The 19,448-nt window shown below is 39.3% G+C and overlaps 1 protein-coding gene across 1 annotated transcript in view; it reads right to left on the reverse strand.

Moving 5' to 3' along the window:
* The window catches only part of b4galt2 (UDP-Gal:betaGlcNAc beta 1,4- galactosyltransferase, polypeptide 2), a 204,168-nt gene that overhangs the window by 40,377 nt on the left and 144,343 nt on the right, over positions 1-19,448 (reverse strand). Inside the window, exon 5 of the mRNA XM_074688142.1 lies at positions 2,659-2,846. Within this exon, the coding sequence (XP_074544243.1) occupies positions 2,659-2,846 (188 nt within the window). The remainder of the gene's footprint in view (positions 1-2,658; positions 2,847-19,448) is intronic.

The following is a 19,448-nucleotide window of genomic DNA, read 5'->3' on the forward strand; positions in this document are numbered from 1 at the left end:
GAGTGAATCACATAATGTTATACGTTAGAGGAGGGGTTTCATTTTCAGTGTGCTGCTTGTGGAGATGACATAATTTACATTTGAATAACATCCTGAAGTGTTTTATGCATTCACATCTTTTCCTAATGCGTCTTGTCTTTGATGCATTTCAAAGTGGGTAATTTACGGCTGCTTTTAAACTATAAGTGGATGATCCGTTACACTATAAAAACCACTCAATATGGAAAAATTGACCTGTTGCAGAGTGAGGTTATTGTGTTGCTGCGTACAGTAAGCTCATTATGCTGTCTCTGTGAATGCATAAAATAAATAATTCTTTTTATGGCTCATTCAAACAAAAAAAAGAGCAAGCAGCACCGAACTTTTCATATTTTTGTACAGGTACAGAAGTGGAGGGGGTGATGTTTGCAGAGCTAGCCTAAGAGGGACTAAATTCACAGGCAACCAATGGAAATGTAGAAAAAAGGATTTAGCTACAACAAGTTTTTTTTGTGAGACTCATCAAATCTTATACACCTGCCAAATTTCATACATGTAGGTGAAAGTGAAAATATGAAATGTCCGTATGTGTTTTAGTAGCAGGTGTGTGTGAGAGTGTGTGTAAAAGGTGGACAGTGATTTTGTTTTTCTTGAGGGTCCACTGGAGTGAGACAGAGGTTAGCTGGAAGTGTCATAAAAAGTGCCCAGAGCCTAACCAGAGGGTGCATGTGTGTGTGTGTGTGTGTGTGTGTGTGTGTGTGTGTGTGTGTGTGTGTGTGTGTGTGTGTGTGTGTGTGTGTGTGTATGTGTATGTGTGTGTGTGTGTGTGTGTGTGTGTATGTGTGTGTGTGTGTGTGTGTGTGTGTGTGTGTGTGTGTGTACCATACATGTTGTCAAATGTCTGACAGCTCACTGTTGAAAGATGACAAGCAGAAACTAATGAGGCTGTATGTTTCTGTGCAAGTTCTACCAGTAATAAAGTGAGCAGAGCAGTGTGTGTTTGTGTGTGTGTGTGTGTGTGTGTGTGTGTGTGTGTGTGTGTGTGTGTGTGTGGGTGTGTGTGTGTGGGTGTGTGTGTGTGTGTAAGAAGTGAGTGATTTTGAAAGCCAGGGTCTGACACGGCTTACTTTTAAGGCAACACTCAGCTTCAGAACAGAGTTAATTAAAAGCGGCTTGATTTGGGAAAAATCACGAACTTTGCGATGACTACATTGTAACCTATTCATTATTGCTTGCTTTTTAATTTCATCAGTTATTGATCAAACTTTCCTTTTACCATTGATTCTCTCATAAATTCATCATATAGGTTGCTTACAGTGCCTGTACAAACTTATGACCTAGCATACACATGCTATTTTTACATTTTGTAAGTGGATGCTCAGTGTACAAGCACTTAAACCCTTAAAATCCTGTATTATTTAATGGTAAAATAATTAAATAGGCTGCATTAAGTCCTTTGGAGACTGTAATCTGTGTGATTTTAACAGAAGAGCCATGTTGTCAAATGGACTTCAGGGTGACCTTGTCTGCTCACAGAGCTCTTTGGTGCTGTGAGGTGCCAAGGTAATGGAATAGCTCTTAATATAACCCGACTCTCAACCACAATATTTCCACCATTCATCAAAAAGATGCAAGAGCTTTTTTATATTAATGAGCAGCTACAGTCTCCTCCTTCTCTCCTGATGTGACTCAGCTAAATGAAAAACCCAAACTCTGACAGAAGCCTGAGACAAACTTTGTTTTCCTCTTGTGTTTTTTTCTTGTTAGCTTACTTTTTTATAAGTGTTAAAACCTGAGAGGATGGACAAAAAGTGGCTGACTCTGACAGCTTTGACCTTGGGGAACTATTTACTTCACTGATCTGTTTTTTACATCAGCAATTAACTCAGATCAATTCAGTGTCCTTCAAGTCACTCAAACCACCAAGCTTTCTTTTTATCCTCCTAATCTTTAATTTCTACGGCCCAAAGAGACTCTGGTGCAACTTGGTAGTAATTTACTGCCATTAAGGAAAGTTAGAAACCTGGTGCTCACCACCTGGTGTTGTATTTGTTGCCAGATAGCATTAGTTTATTGGGCTTTATATAAGGGACCTGCTGAAGCCCCTGAGGTGTTCTGAGTGGATATATCTTGTGGACTGACAGCTCTTGGAAGAGTGGGTCACATTCACTGGCCATGTTTAGTCCATTAATCAATGCTTCCAGTGCTTTTAGATAATTAAGGTCAGGAGAGGTGTCATATTGCAAAGACACACAAATAAAAGTGGATGCAAACATTCAGTGCAGGCTGTAAACTCTGAAGCCCTGATGCTGCATTTTGATTATTGGAACAGAATAGACTTTCCTTCATGAATCTGTCACATGGATGTGGATTAACAGAATAACTTTATAAAGTGTTGAAAATTATAGTGTTTTCCTTTTCTGGGTTGGAAAATAATCTTTAAGTATGTCTTCTTTCAGCTGTTTTGTTTAATATCAGATAAATATCTTATAGTCAAAAGCTGCATTTTCAGAATAATCTCAAAACTTTTTCGTCCCAATATTTTCAGGAATGTATCATACACACATGAATTCCACAGCAGGAGATTTTCTTTGTTTGGCTAAATGGAAGTTTGTTTTCTGGAATACAAACAATATACCCTTTTCACATTTACTTTCATGTCAACTGGAGACATCTTACCTGAAGCCAAACTTATCCATGGCGATGGCGAAGTGCCTCGGCTGGTCATAGCAGTGGTAGAGGTTGCGGTCATCCATTGGGATCAGGTCCACGTCACTGAAGATGAAGCAGTCGTACTCTGCGTCCTTCAACGCCTCCGTGTAGCCAACATTCAACAGCTTGGCACGGTTGAAGGTGTCTTCCCCCAACTGCAAGAGATAACAGATAAAGGATGAGGAGGGTGTTATCTGCTGGAAAGGCTGTGTTTAAAAACTGGTTTGATCTTTGATCCAAACTGCAATAAAACAATTCTTAAACATAGTACTCCGATGAAACAGAGAGAAAGAAAGAAAAGCTTTTAATACATTTTGAAAATGTTTTTTCCAGTAAATCTTGGTACATTTGAATGGTGAAGGTCCAACTGTAGTTTATTTAATTCTGAATTACAACTGAAACAAGGCCAAAAGAAGCCAGGCTCACATCATTTTCAAAATTTCGGTGATAATTGGTTATATCACACTTAAATTTAAAGCTCTGCGCGCAGACTGAGACTCAAACATCACCAACATGGTGCTTATGATAATCAGGCAATAACAACAACAGGCCGTAATACTCTGGTCCTTTATCTCTATCTGTATAAATTATGTTTAATACACGAGAAAAAAACACTAATTCAGAGTAAATTCATAATGAATGCATTTGCCATTATCACTTTGTTTTATGATACACAGTAGTAATCCAAGCTCCAGAGAGACAAGGTGACAAACTATGAATAGGTTTACAATGGCTGAGGGTTTGTATAATAAGCTCCAGGTGGAAATAAATGAGGATTTTTCCTGGAGGTCAGTATTTATGTCTTCATGCAGTGTGAAATGATGTGTGTTGACCCCAAGAGAGCCGGCTGCTGCAGTGAAATGCATCTGTTTTCCTGTCTCTGCCCAGGTTCAACACCGTGGCTGAGATAAATGCATTCTGTCCGGGCAGCACAGCAGTGTAAGATAGCCGAGGTTAATATATATGACAGTTATAAATTCCATAATGCACAAGATACAGTGTTTCTCCCTGCAGTGACTTTCTGAGACAGCTGGCCAATGTTCTCGTCGAGCTGCAGAGAAGCCAAAGAGAAAGACGTGAAGCTACTGTGCAGTGTGACACACTTTGGCACATACTTTGGCAGTCCATGCTCATCATATGTTCTGAGTTTTATTCTAGTTTCAATGACAAGTACAGAGGAGAAGGCGAAGGAGTGAAGAGAGAGGTACGGATGTTCTGTCCAAGAGTGAGTTAAAATTCAAAGCAATTGTACAGTCAGTATCTGGTACATGCATTAACAGACTGAATCATCAAGACGATTTCCCCTCAGGATGCTTTTATTCACTTAGTGAATGCTAGTCCATTTATTTCACTAAGAATAGCTTCAATCCCCTGAGCAGCAGGAGGAAGTGCAATCTTTATATGCGTTGTAGCATTAGCTAGCACTAGCTGAAGATCTTCTGAGGTCATTAGCTTCATTGTTACATTACGAAAAAAAGCTGCAGAGGAAGGAACAGAGAGAAAAAAACAATGTTCAACTATTAAAAAAGGCTTTCCAAGTGACAAGTGGAAGTACACTCAAAACATGAAATAAATCTAAAAAGACAAATGAACTACTGAACATGCTGAAACTAGGTGCATGTAAACAGCTGACTGCTTCACTGTTGCAGATCATTTTTTCCATCAGCATCACTATAGGATCTCAATACATAAACAAATATGTATATGTGACAATAAACACACGAGATAAAAACTTACATAGACATAATCCACGAGCATTTGTTCTTAAAATACACTCATCACATCCAAACAATACACACTATGTGTAGTGTTTACTCCTCAATTAAAGGTGCATTAACTGTTTCTGTTTTATTATCATGGTTACAACTATTACTACTGATTCCATGAACATTATCCTCTTGTAAGATTTAATTTTAGCATTTTTTTTATAATCCATCACTTGATGACCATTATTCTTTACTTTGAACTGAAATTTCTCCTGAATTTCCAGGAAGGTCGTTGAAGTCGTCATTATCCAGATATCTCCTTTAATCTGATATCAAACATACATTAAAATCCTGATCAAAACTTTAAAGCAGTTTCTGAAATTTACAGTTTTTCTTCAGTTTTTTGGTCTGCTGGTTGAAATCTAGAAACATCGAAACACAGTTGTAAATATTTATTAAAACTAATTCCCAATTTCACATTAGCAGAAATAGTGTTATTTAGGGTAATCAATCTGTTTAGGAGCCGACAATTGTCTGTCAAGCAGAGTTGGGAATTAGAAAACCTGAAAAAAGGCAGTACTGTCTTTAAATATGTGTTTACATCGTTAGGGGAAAAAATGTCAGAACTGGATTAAAAACCTAAAAAGACAGAGTGGGACATTATCCAGACTTTGTTTGGTTAACCACTTTTTTTTTGCATTGTTTGTTGGTTTAAATAAATCAATAATGTTTCTTAGGCAACTGCAAATTCAAATGTCAGCTTCATCACACTTTATAAAGCAGGTTTCCTGAAATACAGACTCAGTTGCAGACAGCTCCCTAGAAATCTACTGTATTTACACTGGAAATAAGCCTTTCTAGTTATCATGACTGTAATGCAGAATTTAATGCAAATCTGACTTGTGTAGCTCTGATAAGTACTTCTGCAAAATCTCTAAGATGTGAGCGGCCCCACATGACAAGATTACATTTGTTTATGTAAATGAGATTCGTCTCAGTGCAAAGCTTCATTCCTCATATCATAATGAAAAAGGACTTCCCAGTTGGATAAATGCCTCAGTATCTCCAGTAAGAAGCACAACAATGAAGCGCTGGTATGAATTTGCTGCAGTCACGTATTCCTCGGTCATTAGGGAAAACCTCCCACTTCCAGCAGCGCAAAAAAAAAAGAAAAAAAAAAATTCTCAGATATGATTAATGCATCTGCTTCCTGCCCTCACTTCTGCTCAGGATACAGTTCATTTATCTGACTTTTTAGATGTGCACTTGCTGCCATGCTGGTGCTTTATCAGTTCGGACTGACCGTGAATCCAGTACAATGTGTAATCCTCCTGGTAAACTCACTAATACCTGAGATTTCAGCTCATAATCTCCTGTGCAGGTAACAAAAAAAATCTATTGTCACAAATCCAGTGAGGCTCCAAATACCAGCTAAAGTGGTCTTCTGCCTATTTCTGAACAGCAATCAGATCATGAGGGTGAAAAAACATCAAACGAGGTCAGGAGAGCCAAATATGGCTGAATGTGAGCCCAGAAAGTAGGGTCAGTAGGTTCAGAGAATGATGAGTCAGTACAAAATAAAAAAATAAATAAACGAACACGGTAGTGTTGTCAGTGTATCAAAGTAAGGGAGCCTTTTAAAGCTCCTGTGAGTCACTTTCTGATAGTTTTGATTTTGGTGCCCCCTGGTGGAGCAACACTTTCCAATACTCCTGCTCCACTTCACGTATTTATTTAAGGGGAATATAAATTAAAATATATTCAAAAGACTGTTTCATTGTTAGGCTTTGTTACAGCTAATTTCCAAAGATGACTTTCAAATGTGACAGGAGCAGAAGAGGAGTAAGGCAACGTTCAAGGACAACCAACATCAGACTTAAAATGAAAGACAGCTCTTTGTTTCCCTAATTCGTATGCATGTCAACATTTGTTTCCTTCTACCCTGACCACAACTGTTCTTGAATCTTAACCATGTTCTTATTCCTTCAACCATGAAGAAAAGATCCCTTCACCTCAAAAGGTAGTCACTGTAACTTGAACCACTATGTTTTCCTTAACAGTCATGTCATCAGAAAACTGGGTTTGTTTTTTTCACAGCTACAACAGGTTTATTTGTACTTTTGTGTTTTTTTTATTTTTATTTTTTTTAAGTTGTACAACAACTAACAAGCTCCATATTGATGTTTGCCCTTTCGGCCTCTGTACTAACTACTTCATGCCTCTGGAAAAGTTCACAGTCTTGATTTCTTAAGTGAATTTGGTGTTCATTTTGTGCTGCAGCTTCAATCAATACAGGCAGAGCGTCTAATTTCATTTAAAGAATATGTATTTGTGTCTGAGACAATCACTGAGAGGACTGCAGGGGACAGAGAAGATATGAGTCTCTTCTTTACAGCTGTCTGTAGAAAAGAGAATATTTATCTTTCCAGAAAAGCAAGGCTCCATTTCTGTTCTCCTGCTGCCATTAAGCATTGCTGCAGCCATTGTTTATCATATTAATAAGAGGTCTGTGTATGAACCTTGGAGCATCTTGGCTTTATTATGCCTTACATCTTTCCTAATCACCTCCTGCCATAAGAGAGCACACATCAGTGGCAGGATGTGAGGTTAACTGACACCCATTATGTTGGACAGGCCTTCTAAGTACTGTGTATACACGGGCAATGGGATTGATGGATGTTGTGTCTTTGATGCACCACTGCACAGCCTTGTTGGCTGCGTGTTGTACTGAGTTGAGTGCAGCTGTGTGAACCACTGATGCCCAAGCCAGTTTTCTTTTCCGGATAATGAAATGTGGCATATGATGTCTGCAGTATATACCCTTAATTGTGTTTCTTATAAAACTGTATAATATAATATCATGATAAGGTGGCTACTTGAGCTAGCTAGCTGTTGTGATTATGACAGAGTGGAACCTATGTGGAGCAGTAGAAAACAGTAGATTTAGAGGATGAGTCTAAGGGTGAATGTGCAAAATGAATTAAAAAAATCTTTATAACAGGGGCCCTTCATGTAAAACCAAACCTTACCACTAGTTATGTCGCCTTTACAATCACATACGCAGATTCACACAAACAGTCATTTACTTAGTTATCTTTTTTTCTCTATTTTCTTTATTATTACTTTGCCTAATTTTGCAGCTTCAGTAAAACTGTATTCTTAGTTTTTTGGATCAGGTTTGCCATAATTCTTACCAACCTAGCATCCATTTTGTTTTCTCACTACTAGGGATGGGTATCTTTCACATTTGAAACGATTCAGTACTGGTGCCTGGTACCTAGCAATCTACATTGGTACTCAATAATACCAGTTTTTGTAACTTTTTTGTGCTTTTATGCATTTATTTTAGCATACTTAATTCTCCATATATAAACCTGCAATGCTGTATTCATTTCCAGCATGGAAAATTGCCTACTCTTCCACTACCTCACAATCACAAGGATGCGTCAAGCTACCGTAACATGGTACCATTTGATTTTACGTGAAACAGTTCTTGGTACTACTCACTACATACTGTTATTAATGCAACATTATTAAACTAGATTTGAATGAGCAGCATCACGTAAGTAGCATTTATACCAACTTATTCAGAATCACTTACATTGCAGCACTTGTAAAGTGTTGCTTGTGTCACTAATCATGTAATGTATCACTAACGTCATGTCACTTAAGGAGCATTGCTTATGTAGTACAACTAGGGATGGGTACCGAGTTTGGTATTTTTAAAGGTACCGACCGAATCCTGTCAAAAGTACCGGGTATCGATTCATGTAAAATCAAAAGGTACCATGTATAGGTACCTAAATGTATCCTTGTGACTGTGAGGGAGTGGAAGAGTAGGCAGTTTTCCATTCTGGACATGAACACAGCATTGCAAGTTAATATATTGAAGAATAAATATGTTCAAGTGAAAAAAAAAACAAAACTTTATTATGAAACAAATTGATATTTTTTTACCATATGAACACAAAAAAGTACCGAAAATTGGTACCGTTGAGTACCGGGCATCGGTACCGTATCGTTTCAAATGTGAAAGGTACCCATCCCTAAGTAAAACTTAGTTGTGGTCATTTTCAAAGGGGCAGGTCCATAGAGCCACTTTCATGGCCTCTTTTTCATACCATCACTCCTTTTTCACGCAATAACTTCGTACCATCACTTTTCATAGTGATATCATTTAAAGGCCCCTTGAGGTGTGTCTCCTCTGTCGCATTACATATGAAACACCACTTTTGGAATGCTGTTATGACAGTGTTTTCCGTTTTTAGTACCATTTAAACTGTTTTACTAACAAAGCATCACTACTTGCCATCAATTAAGCACCAATTTGGTGTTTGTTTGTGATTCGTTGAAGGGGGCTGACAATCAGTAAGTGCAGTCACAAAGGTTCCACAATCATTCCATGAAATAAACTTTGAGACTATTTTTATATATTTGTTCATTACTCACAAAATGCTTCACTTTATATTTCATAACATCACTTGGCAAGAGACCATATCTGAAGGTGTAGTCTTCCTCTGTGCTTGAACCAGTCCATCTCCCACCCATTCATTGTCATACTGCCTTTTTTATTTTGTTGACACAGTGTTTTCTGTGGACCATGCATTTTTCCTAGCTACTGGCTGCCTTTAGCAGTTTTTTTTTTTGCTTTAGCTTTCATTTGTTGTTTCCTGACCAAAATCCTTTTCCTTTTCCTCACCCAGAATGCACTGGAAAGGAGTGTTCAGCTACAATTTGCCTGCTGAGGCCCACAGGGGACAGTGAAACCATTCATGTGTGAATATTTGACAAATAAACAAATTGCATGTTGACAGGGTGAATTGCAGAAAGGGGACTCCAATTTAGCAGAGGGCGAGTTTTTGGCTTCCTCATTTGCAATTTCACAGGCATCTTTTAACTTTCAAGGACATTTCTGCTCCATTAATTTTTTATCAGGCTGTACAAAACGCAGAGTGCATATACGTGTGAGCGTGTGGTCTCAGCCTTGTATAAATGAGTTTAGTGACAAGTGTGACAAGAGAGTGTGTGATAAATAATGTTCCTCTCAGTCAGGCCTCAGCCCATTCAAGATCACACACAACTGGGAAAATGTGATGTCAGAAAAATTCAATAACAAGCTTCTGATGATGACATTTAACATGCTGCATGTTCCAGACACTGAAGTTCCTCCTCCTTACAAAGTGTACCACATGGGTCCTTATTTTAACAACACGACTTCCAAGTGACTTAAAGCGGGCATATACATGAATGAAACAAAAGATCTGAACTGAGCTGCCTCTCTAGGGCAGGTCTACCAGACTGAATTTGTCTGTGCTTCTGTAAAAGACTCTGTAAACTTATATCTGAAACACCATTGGCTGAGGAAAAAAATGTATGTAATGTAAAAAAGTAATTCTTGCCAAAACAATGAGCCAAAAGATGCTAAAATGCTCCAAAAAATTATCAAATTAACCTGTCTGTTTCTGTGTTACTTTTACGGTAAAAGATTTCTAAATTCATACATGAAGAATTTTGATAAGGAAATATCTCCACTGCCCCGACAGCACTGTGAAATCAAAGTTCACTAGCATCTTCTTCTTCCATTTTGGGCAGTTTTTTGGGGATTTGAGTCACAAACTAGTGTCAAAACTCCCCTAACTTTTTAAAAGAGAAACTGAAACTTAACTATGTTCACAGATATGAAGAGCTTATTTAAACCTCTAGTGTACAAATACTTACTTAGAAAAGTTATATGTAAATAGTACTCTCTGTAAACACTGTAAACGTGCCAAATCATTCTAAATAAATGCAACTTATATATGTTATTTTTTGACTGATATGACTTATACCCATAAACTGTAAAAAAAAATGGACGTCATCTTGCTCGGCTCCAAGTGAGGTCGCCACAAAAACTGCTCTCCCTGATGGCTGGCTGCAGTATAGGTGAAAAAATCTGTCTCTCCAGTCGTTCCAGATGGGCTGTGGTCAAACTTTAAAAAATTAATACGGCTGATAGAAATGTGTCTCACATCTGATTGTTGTGGTGGCTTGAAGATATCATTTGGCTGTCTTGTATTCAAGGCCTCTTTTTCCTGATAAGTTTTGTTTTCATTAGTTATACATGGTTAAAAAAGAGGCTTTACGCCACATTTAACAATGATCGACAGCTGCCATTCTCATGTATTTTTTTCAGGGATTGTAAAATATGTTGGGAGGTAGAGTCAAGAAATGATTAGACTCTCGAAAGAAAAAGAAAGATATATTATTTTTGTCACCTGGCTCCACTCAGATTCTCCCAGAATCCCTCACTGTCTCTACTGCGCAGACTCTAGCAGCACAACTGCTTCAACGGCGGCGCCTGTGAGGGGGGTATTTTGGCTTCAAAACTGTACAATGGTAAATGGCAGAGCCACACTGTCCACACTATATACAGTCTACCCTATTTTGACTTATAGTCTGGAAAATAAGGGAGTTCCCTTTAGAGATGTGGTCCTGTCTGAACATTTTTTTAAAGTAACCTGTTGTTATATTAATTAATTAGCGCTAAAAGAGGGATGTTTCGGTGCATGAAGCTAAAAAGAGAAACATGCTTAGGTGCTGACTTCACCTGCTGCAGTTTAGAGATGGGATCAAGTGCACAGAGCAGGGAGTAAGAAAAAACACCTCTGACTGGAAAAGTACTGGGGTGAATCACCGTCTTCCTGGGAAAATACAGGAGAGGTAATTGAATGGAAAACACTCATCATCTTCCTTCAAGGTGTCCAGTTGCTCCACTGCAACTGACAGCAGGAAACTGTGGCAGGAACGCTCCCTGTTGTGGTTGTTGGCAGCTCCCTGTAATGTGCTCAACGGTGTGTGTATGTGAGGCAAGGTAGCGCTGGAGGAAATGTGAGATTTGGAAATGAGATGTGGACCATCTGGAGCTGGTTATCAACATCAATGAAATCGATAATTAACCATCAAAACAAGCCTGCAGATAAAACTGACTGTGCATAAAAGAAAGTGCCATCCGGGTTTGCAGAGATCGTCTGAAATATTCATGATGCCGATATCTCAGCTTGGTCGAGGGCTCGATGAGCGTGTGAAACTTTTTCCAAAGAGTGTGAGAAATCCCTCTGCACACACCTGTCGAATGTGATGGAAGGCGTAAATCGCGCCTGTTTTAGAAATTTTCACAGCAAAGCAAAGGTGTAAATTTTGGTTATCGTGTCTGGAAAATAACAGTTGCTCACTTACCCTGAGGGAAATAGAGGCACCTTTCAACACTTCTGCTGAAATTTCAGTAAAACTGAGAATCCCAATAGATGTGGTGTTATTGAATTGGACTGACATTATTGTGACAAAACTACTGATTCTCTAGGAAAACTGTTGTTGATGAGAGCCTTAATGGCTTTTTGCTGAGACGAGGGCTTATCAAGATCATGTTACATCCATAGGTGTGAAGACAGAGACATTTTCCTTTCATTAAACTCCCCCTTTACCCAATTCATTAACCTTCAGAAGCGCTGGAAGCTTTAAGAAGACGAAGGAATAGTGTCACTTCAAAGCTCATTTGAAGCATCCTTGAAAGACTAAGAAGGCACTGATGAACAAACGGCTGAGTGCCAATCCTGCTTGGCATATGAACACTTATTTTGCCCACCTTTGTTGACCTCCCCTTGTTGCTCCCAGTTGCCATCACAAGTGTGTTTTTGTCAAAAGTTTGAGTACAAGTTTGTGAAGTTGAGGCTTCAGGAGATAAAAAGCTTGTCACATCAATAACAATGAGAGGCTGATTGATTGGAGCTGCGTCTTGTGTGCCTTGTTGTGATTCCTTATCTGCACCCTGGAGGTTATGTAAGCTGATAGCCCAACACTGTGGTGATGTTGATTTATTTATTATGTCAACTCTTATGAGAAAATGAGACATCAATCCTCATTTGACTCTTAAAGGAAACCCTGCATGTGAAGAATATTAGACTTTGACAAGTGTTTGTATCAAAAACTTTTCGGTTGATATAAAATTCTCAAAGTTTAAAGCACTTTGGGTGGATAACTTAATATGGCTGCTCTCATAAAGTATTCTCTCCATTGCCACTTCAGTTAGTTAACTGTTATCATAGAAGAAATATCAAACCTGTATTGATGGTTGAACAAACTATCAAAATGAGCGAAGCCGAGCCTAGAGTCCAGGATTTTCAGGGCCAATTTCCAACAACCTGGAGGAGTAGAAGCTCATCATGATTTAGTATTCATTGCAAGAAGTCCTAAGTTTTTAGCTGTCTGGAGTTGCTACTCTGCTTTACTCTGGAAGCACATCCAGTCAGTATCGATGGGTGAGACAGGAAAGAGCCAAACGATGATGGAGCGGAGATGGACCAAACACAGACCTGGTGGAAGTCTGTAAATTCTGTTTTCTGTGTAGCTTAGATTTAGTTGCTCATTTAACAGAAGAAAAAAAATAATAAAGTCATGATCAATGTCTCTCTTGACTAGGGATGGGTACCATTTACATTTAAAATAATAGGGTGCCGATGCCCAGTACCTGGCAATCAGGACGGATACTCAACAGAACAAATTTTCTGTACTTTTTTGTGTTCATGAGGTAAAAATTATCAATTTCTTTGAAAATATAATATATACACATTTTTCAATTTGACATATTTGTTCTTCAATATATAACCTTGCTGTGTTCATGTCCAGCATGGAAAATCACCTACTCTTCCACTCTCCTACAGTTGCAAGGATGCATTTAGGTATCTAAAAATGGTACCTTTCGATTTTATGTGAATCGGTACCTGGCACTTTTGACAGAATTTGGTTGGTACCTATAAAAGTACCTAACTTGGTACCCTTTCCTACTCTGTGGCTTTTGCCATATCAGCCCAATGAAATAAGATGAAGTGAAGGTTTAAGCAAAAAGAGCCGTAGTCCCTGAAACAATCTATCTAATTGGATAGTTCAAGTTTTTGTGCTTCATTTGTGATGCGTTGGAGATAATTGGCTTTTCAGCTGTGATCATTTGAAGAAAAAAAAGCCTTTGAGGCTCAGAACTCAGCTCAAGTCGAGCTCTCCACATGAGCTGAAGGAGCACAAGGTGAAAAAAAGACAGAGATGTTGCTTAAGTTTATTGAAACATCAGCATATCAGTAAAACACATGAAGGGGTCTGTGAGCTTTGGAGAGATCAATTGAAGACCACAGTGTCAGGCTTAATGATCACATTCCTTCAAGTATCAGCATGGGTCACCTTCAGAGATGAGCAGTTCTTGTCAAAGCTGTATTATTTTCTGTTTCTTTCCCCCTTGAAAAGGGTTTCTCTCTCACCCCAGCTCTGCTGAGAGTTACTTGTTGAAGGCCGAATCTCACAGCTTTTGATAACATTCAACATCTAGAGAACTAAGAGTTAAATATGTTCACAAAAGACAGAAAAAAGACAAAGTTTCAAACTGTGCTTGTTGCCATGACACTGCAGAAAATCATCAGACAGAGGAAAGGAACCACTGTCAGTATTCAATGTGAACATCTGTTTACTAAAGAGAAACTAGGGATCGAACGACCCAACTTCTCTGGCCCAATACCTAGGCTTTGGATATCGACCGATACAGATACTGATCTGGTACAAGTGTTAAAGAATAACCTGCATGCTCTACTGTGGTATAAGATTGGTAACGTTTGAGTAAAAGACAAAAATGTGTACATATGGAATAATTGAAGTTGATATTTATTTAAACCACAAGTGTTTAAATGTTGAACAGTAGTTTGGTAAAAACAAAGCTTCAGAACTTGCAGAAATGACTAAATCATAGTTTAGCCTTAGTGTCAAGTTTGGATCAATTCACTCATACCCAATCCAGCTTTGAGGGGCTGGATCGGGCCCATACCCGATACCAGGATCAAATCGGTGCATCCCTAAGAGAAACCTTTGGGAGCGGATCCATGATCCATTCAAATCACTGTCCATGATCTGCTTCACACAAGACCAGAGTGACAAAAATTGTTGGCAGCATTAATTACAGGATGAATTAAAGACAGATTATTCTTGTTTAACACATTCTGTTGTTAAATGTTGCGACTTATTTGTCTAGTTTGTAACGTACTGAGCTTCTGCGTTTTTCTCTCACTCTCAAACACACACACACACAAAGGAGGCGTGGACACAGTCGCACATTCAAGTCAATCTTGAGATAAGGTTAAATCTGTCTGCCTCTCCTGTGGTTTCTGCTCCGAATGAATGGTGGATGATAGGATGAGAGCCTCTCTAAGTCATAAATCCTGTTACTCTAGTACACGTACACGCACACACACACACACACACACTTGGACATTCAAATTTTGCCCCTCAGGCATCCACACCTTACTCTCAGAAAACACAGACTCCCTCCCCGGGTGACTATCATTCGGGCAGAGCGCTGACCAAACCTGAACCTGTCTTCATGGCAGCTGTCCAGAGTTGTGTGTATATGTGTGTAGGAAGAGCAGATCAGGAAGAAAGTTATACATCGGTCTCCCTCACTCCCAGGCAGCAGCTCACACACTCTCTGAGGGAGCAGCAAAGGATTTATCTGCTGATGCTCAGATGTGGCTGATGGGGTTAATTGGTTTTCAGGGGGCATGTAGAATAAGAGGCGGACTGACTCTGACCAGATTACTGCAGAGACACCCGGGAAAAGGCAAGAGGCATGAGAGGAGCAGAGACAAAATAAATGTAAGTGATGACATAGGAGCAGGAAGTGCAGGGAGGAGGCAGGGTGAAAGATGTGAGTATTTAAGGGGCAAAGAGGAGGTAAATTAAATTAGAAGAAGCAAACGTTCATTTCTTTAACCTCTATCTGTTACTGTGTTACTGAAGGTCTTTAAAAGTAATTTCCTTTTCCTGTTTATTCAACACTATCATTTCACTCACATATTGATTACTGTTAAGATGCACAGAGTTTAAATCAGAGCCAAACTGATACAACTGCAGGAAACTTCTACTAATGTTCATTAATGCCTGTGGTGAGATTTTTAATGACATCGTTTTGTCTTCAGTTTAGTTAACTGACTGGATATAAACATGGATGAGGAGTATTCACCTCCTACCACTGTACAAAAGTGAAGCCATAAAAAGGACATATTTTGATGAGTCTGTATGTTAGCAATCAACAGGTTACAATGTGCAAAAAACTGATTTAACTTATATATAGCACAACAAAGAGTCGGTCTCAAGTGAACCAATCGCAGGTCGGCATTGTCTGGACATGTATTTGGAACAGTGCCAAATAAGAGTTGGTATCAAAATTATGCTTTAAACTTGTAACAACACATAAAAAACATGTTATATATTTGTTTACATGTGCAGTTTGCATTTCTGTTGGTGCCATAGCATTTGTATGAAAATTGTACTATTTTTAACCAATTTAAGAATCAGTTCCATTAAATTGTTAAATGGTGTAACCACATGCACATGACAAGTATTAAATAATTCACCTTCCAAAAATTTAGTGAATGGCTAATTGTTAGTTATTTGTTGTGAAAATTTGTTATGAAATTTCTCAAAGTATATTTAACATTCCATTTCTAAACTTGATAATATGGGTGTAGCAGCCCCATAGTATTTAACATCATGCGTTGAGTTCTACAGGTGCAAATCTTTATTTCTTCGTACAGCACCGTGGCACTGTAGCACCTTGAAACTACGACACATCAGATGAACACTTTTTACAAAAGTTTACGATCCAAACTTCAACAGATATTAAAACACACATAAGAAACACACACACACTTCCTAACATAATCAAACCCAATCAATACCTAAAAATATAATTATTGTACTGCCCCATCATACATATCATGCTCAAAATATTACAGTATATATAAATATAGCAGCATCCTTTCACCTGAGTGTATTTAAGGCTGTATTCAGAACAGAAAAGTCCTTTGGTCCACTTGTTTGATCTGGACCAAAAGCAGACGAAAAGCGGACCTTATTTTTTTCGCTTGGTGCAGTTCGTATTCTGATTGTACTTTTTGCAAGTGGACTATATTCTGTAAACACATCCACGTGTGATGATCGGTGCTCTCATTGGACAGCACTGACAAAGGCGGCACACAGAATACAGACCCGGAAATGGAGGTAAACATGGAAGTTCTACATGCCTGTCTCCTGGTCTGTCTGTTTGTGCTCTTATTAGAGCTGCAAAATTATTTTCAGTTTCAAGAGCAGCTCCTTCAAAGCAGGCTTAACAACACCGTTTCAATTTTTGGAACAGCGAAGACGAATGCGCGCAGCAAGGAGACGCTATGCTCCGTGTGTCCTGACCCACAACATGCTAGCAACAGAGTGGCTAAACAGAAAACGGAGGATCAGGTATGAACTAAAGAACAACATTTACTACGGTCTGTGAGTGAAATACATGGGGATTAATGCACAATGCTTGGCCACGGTGGCTTTATAGTCCCAAAAGGTGCATGTATCCTGTAGTTAGTTCGTGTGGACCTTGGTTTGTATTCAGATCTGCACCGGAGAACCACAAACCAGTTCATTTGGAAGCGGACCGAGACCACCTCAAAAAGTGGGTCTCGGTCCGGTTGTTTGGTTCGCACCAGGGTTCGTTTGTGTCTATTCACACCTACATGGAAAGTCTGGACCAGCGTAGGAAACGAACCCTGGTCCGTTTAAAGTGGACCAAACAGTCCAGGTCTGAATACACCCTAAAAATAGAGTAGAATCGTGACCCATCTCGCTTCGCCTACTAAGGGGTGCATCTGTAACCAGTGAACACCAATGAACTCAGAACAGTTATTCTCCCTCTCCAGTCTTTTAACAAATAAACATATTTTAGGGAAAGATGGCATCTAAAACAAATAACGAGTTTCATTTGAATAAAGATTGTACCGTTGCTGCTCTCCTCTTACACACCAGGCAAGCCTGATCAGCCTGAAGCAAACGTGGTGTGTGAGACACACCTCCTGACTTTATGCCAATTGCGGGGCACACACGCCACCCCGGAATATGAATGACCGCAATGTAACTGTCCTGTGGCCACTTACAATGGGTTTTGTTAGTTGATTTTACCCAAAAGCATGAACCAGGTAAGTCTAAGCTAGCTATCAGGCTGGTTATGGCTCACAAATCTGCTGGTAAGTGGTTATAGTAGACTGTGATATCAGAGCACAGTTATCCTGCAGTAATAAGGGGCTGTTGTGTCTACTTTTATCTGACATCCATTACTATATAGCAACACACTCTGGCCAACACTGGAATGCAAACCGAACTCCAAGGCTTGCTGTGGGTTATTACGTTACACAGCCACTGGTACCTTAGCTAATACAGGACAGCTAGTGGAACAGTTTGCCCTGATGCAAACACAGTCCTGATAAATCCTATGTAACGTTGAAAGTCTACTTCTAGTGAAGGACTTAGTTGGCTAATCCTGACAATTTATCTTTATTTCTTACGGATCGTCCAAGAACTGTTTAGCTGCTAACCAAGCAAGCCCAGATAGGCTAAGGGCACTCTAATAGTTTTCTCATGGGCAGAAAATGATGATGATACAGGAAAGTTTGGTCAGCTGTGTTAATATAAAGGGTTTGGTACCAATAGACCACGACCTCGTCATTGGAGCTTCTATAGTAGTTCATACAGAGGCGATTTCCATCGTGACACACTAAAGGAAGACTTAATCATCAAGTTAATACAGGTGTTAGGGAGCATACGCAGAAGTTATCATTGGAAACTACATGTGTACAGCAGAAGTAAAGGCTTGGTCATCTGGTATTAGAAGCGTCAGTGAATGAGAAGCTATTGTGTTCATTAAGCCAGAATGAACATTTGTGACTGAAAACACTCGGCCATGCGTTCCTAATAAAATATGATGATCCCTTCATTCCTGCACCACCTGGGAAGCAGGAGGCTCATCAAAGCTTGATTAGATACCACAGTCAACCATGAACACACAAACACAAACACACACCCACCTATGTATATCTAATTCATAACCTTACAGTCCTCAATCATCCTCGCAGCAGCAGTGTGTTTCCTGCTTTATGAGAGCTTGGCACACACCACAAAGAGCGAGGAGGGAAGAGCGTGACAGAGCTGGCGTGAGGCCAGAATAACTAATTTGCTGTAATGACTTTCTGGCAGATCAGACGCAGAGGAGCTCCCAAATAAAGCAAGAGGCCGGGCCGCGACGGGCAGTTCAATTACTATCCCGCCTCGGTGTAGTCGATAGACGCAGATCGGGGCGACGTCAACACACCAGCTGATGATGATATGCTTCTCTGCTACGCTGAACAATGAAGCAAGTAATTTGTTGTAAGAACAAGACAGGCCTCCAATAAAAAAAACTGCACTTTTGTTTTATTGCAGGGATCTGCACCAACATGTCCACGTGGAAATAAAGACGGTCCTCTGTGTTCTTCTTATATTCCCCGTTCATTGTGTGGAAGGTGATGAGAGAGTTTGAAAAGAACATGTTAACTTTTAATTTGAGGAGCAAAAGGAGTGAGACAAATCAAATTTACTTTGCTCTTCCTATGACACAGAGACACATGCTGTAAATGTTATGGTTTTATTCCTAATTAAAGGTTTCACTGATTTGAAAAGTTCACTGAAAAGGCCAGCCAGTCTCATGAGACTAGAGCTGAAATAACACCGAGAAATAAAATCTTCGAATGAAGCAGAATTACTTTGCAGTACTAATTCAAAGAGATCATTTTGGAGGCTTTTGCCTGCATTTAGAGAGGGAGAGTTGCAAGAGACGGGGAATGGCATGCCCCAAACCATGCAATGAGAGCTGCAGCCTCTGTACATGGGGCGCCTGCTCCTGTATCCAAGCCAGCTGAAGCTTTTCTTGTTTAGAAAAGAAATTTAAGGAAGATTCAAGATGAGCAAAGTTTTTCAGACATGCCTTAAGCAAAGACAATCACGTCATATTTGGGTCAATATGGTAATTATTAAGGCTAGAATGATATGAATTGTCCTGGTTCAATTTTTAAACAATTTTTTGGTGCAGATTGGATTTAAATTGCAAGTCTTCAATATTTCAGATTTTTAATTTGCTTTACCAGGAGCTATATTTTTCCCCCAAAAAATGGACATCACAAGTCA

Source organism: Halichoeres trimaculatus, unplaced genomic scaffold (genome assembly GCF_033239565.1).
Source record: "Halichoeres trimaculatus isolate MK-OKI-2021-1 unplaced genomic scaffold, fHalTri1.1 fHalTri1_scaffold_15, whole genome shotgun sequence".
Classification (NCBI taxonomy): Eukaryota; Metazoa; Chordata; class Actinopteri; order Labriformes; family Labridae; genus Halichoeres; species Halichoeres trimaculatus.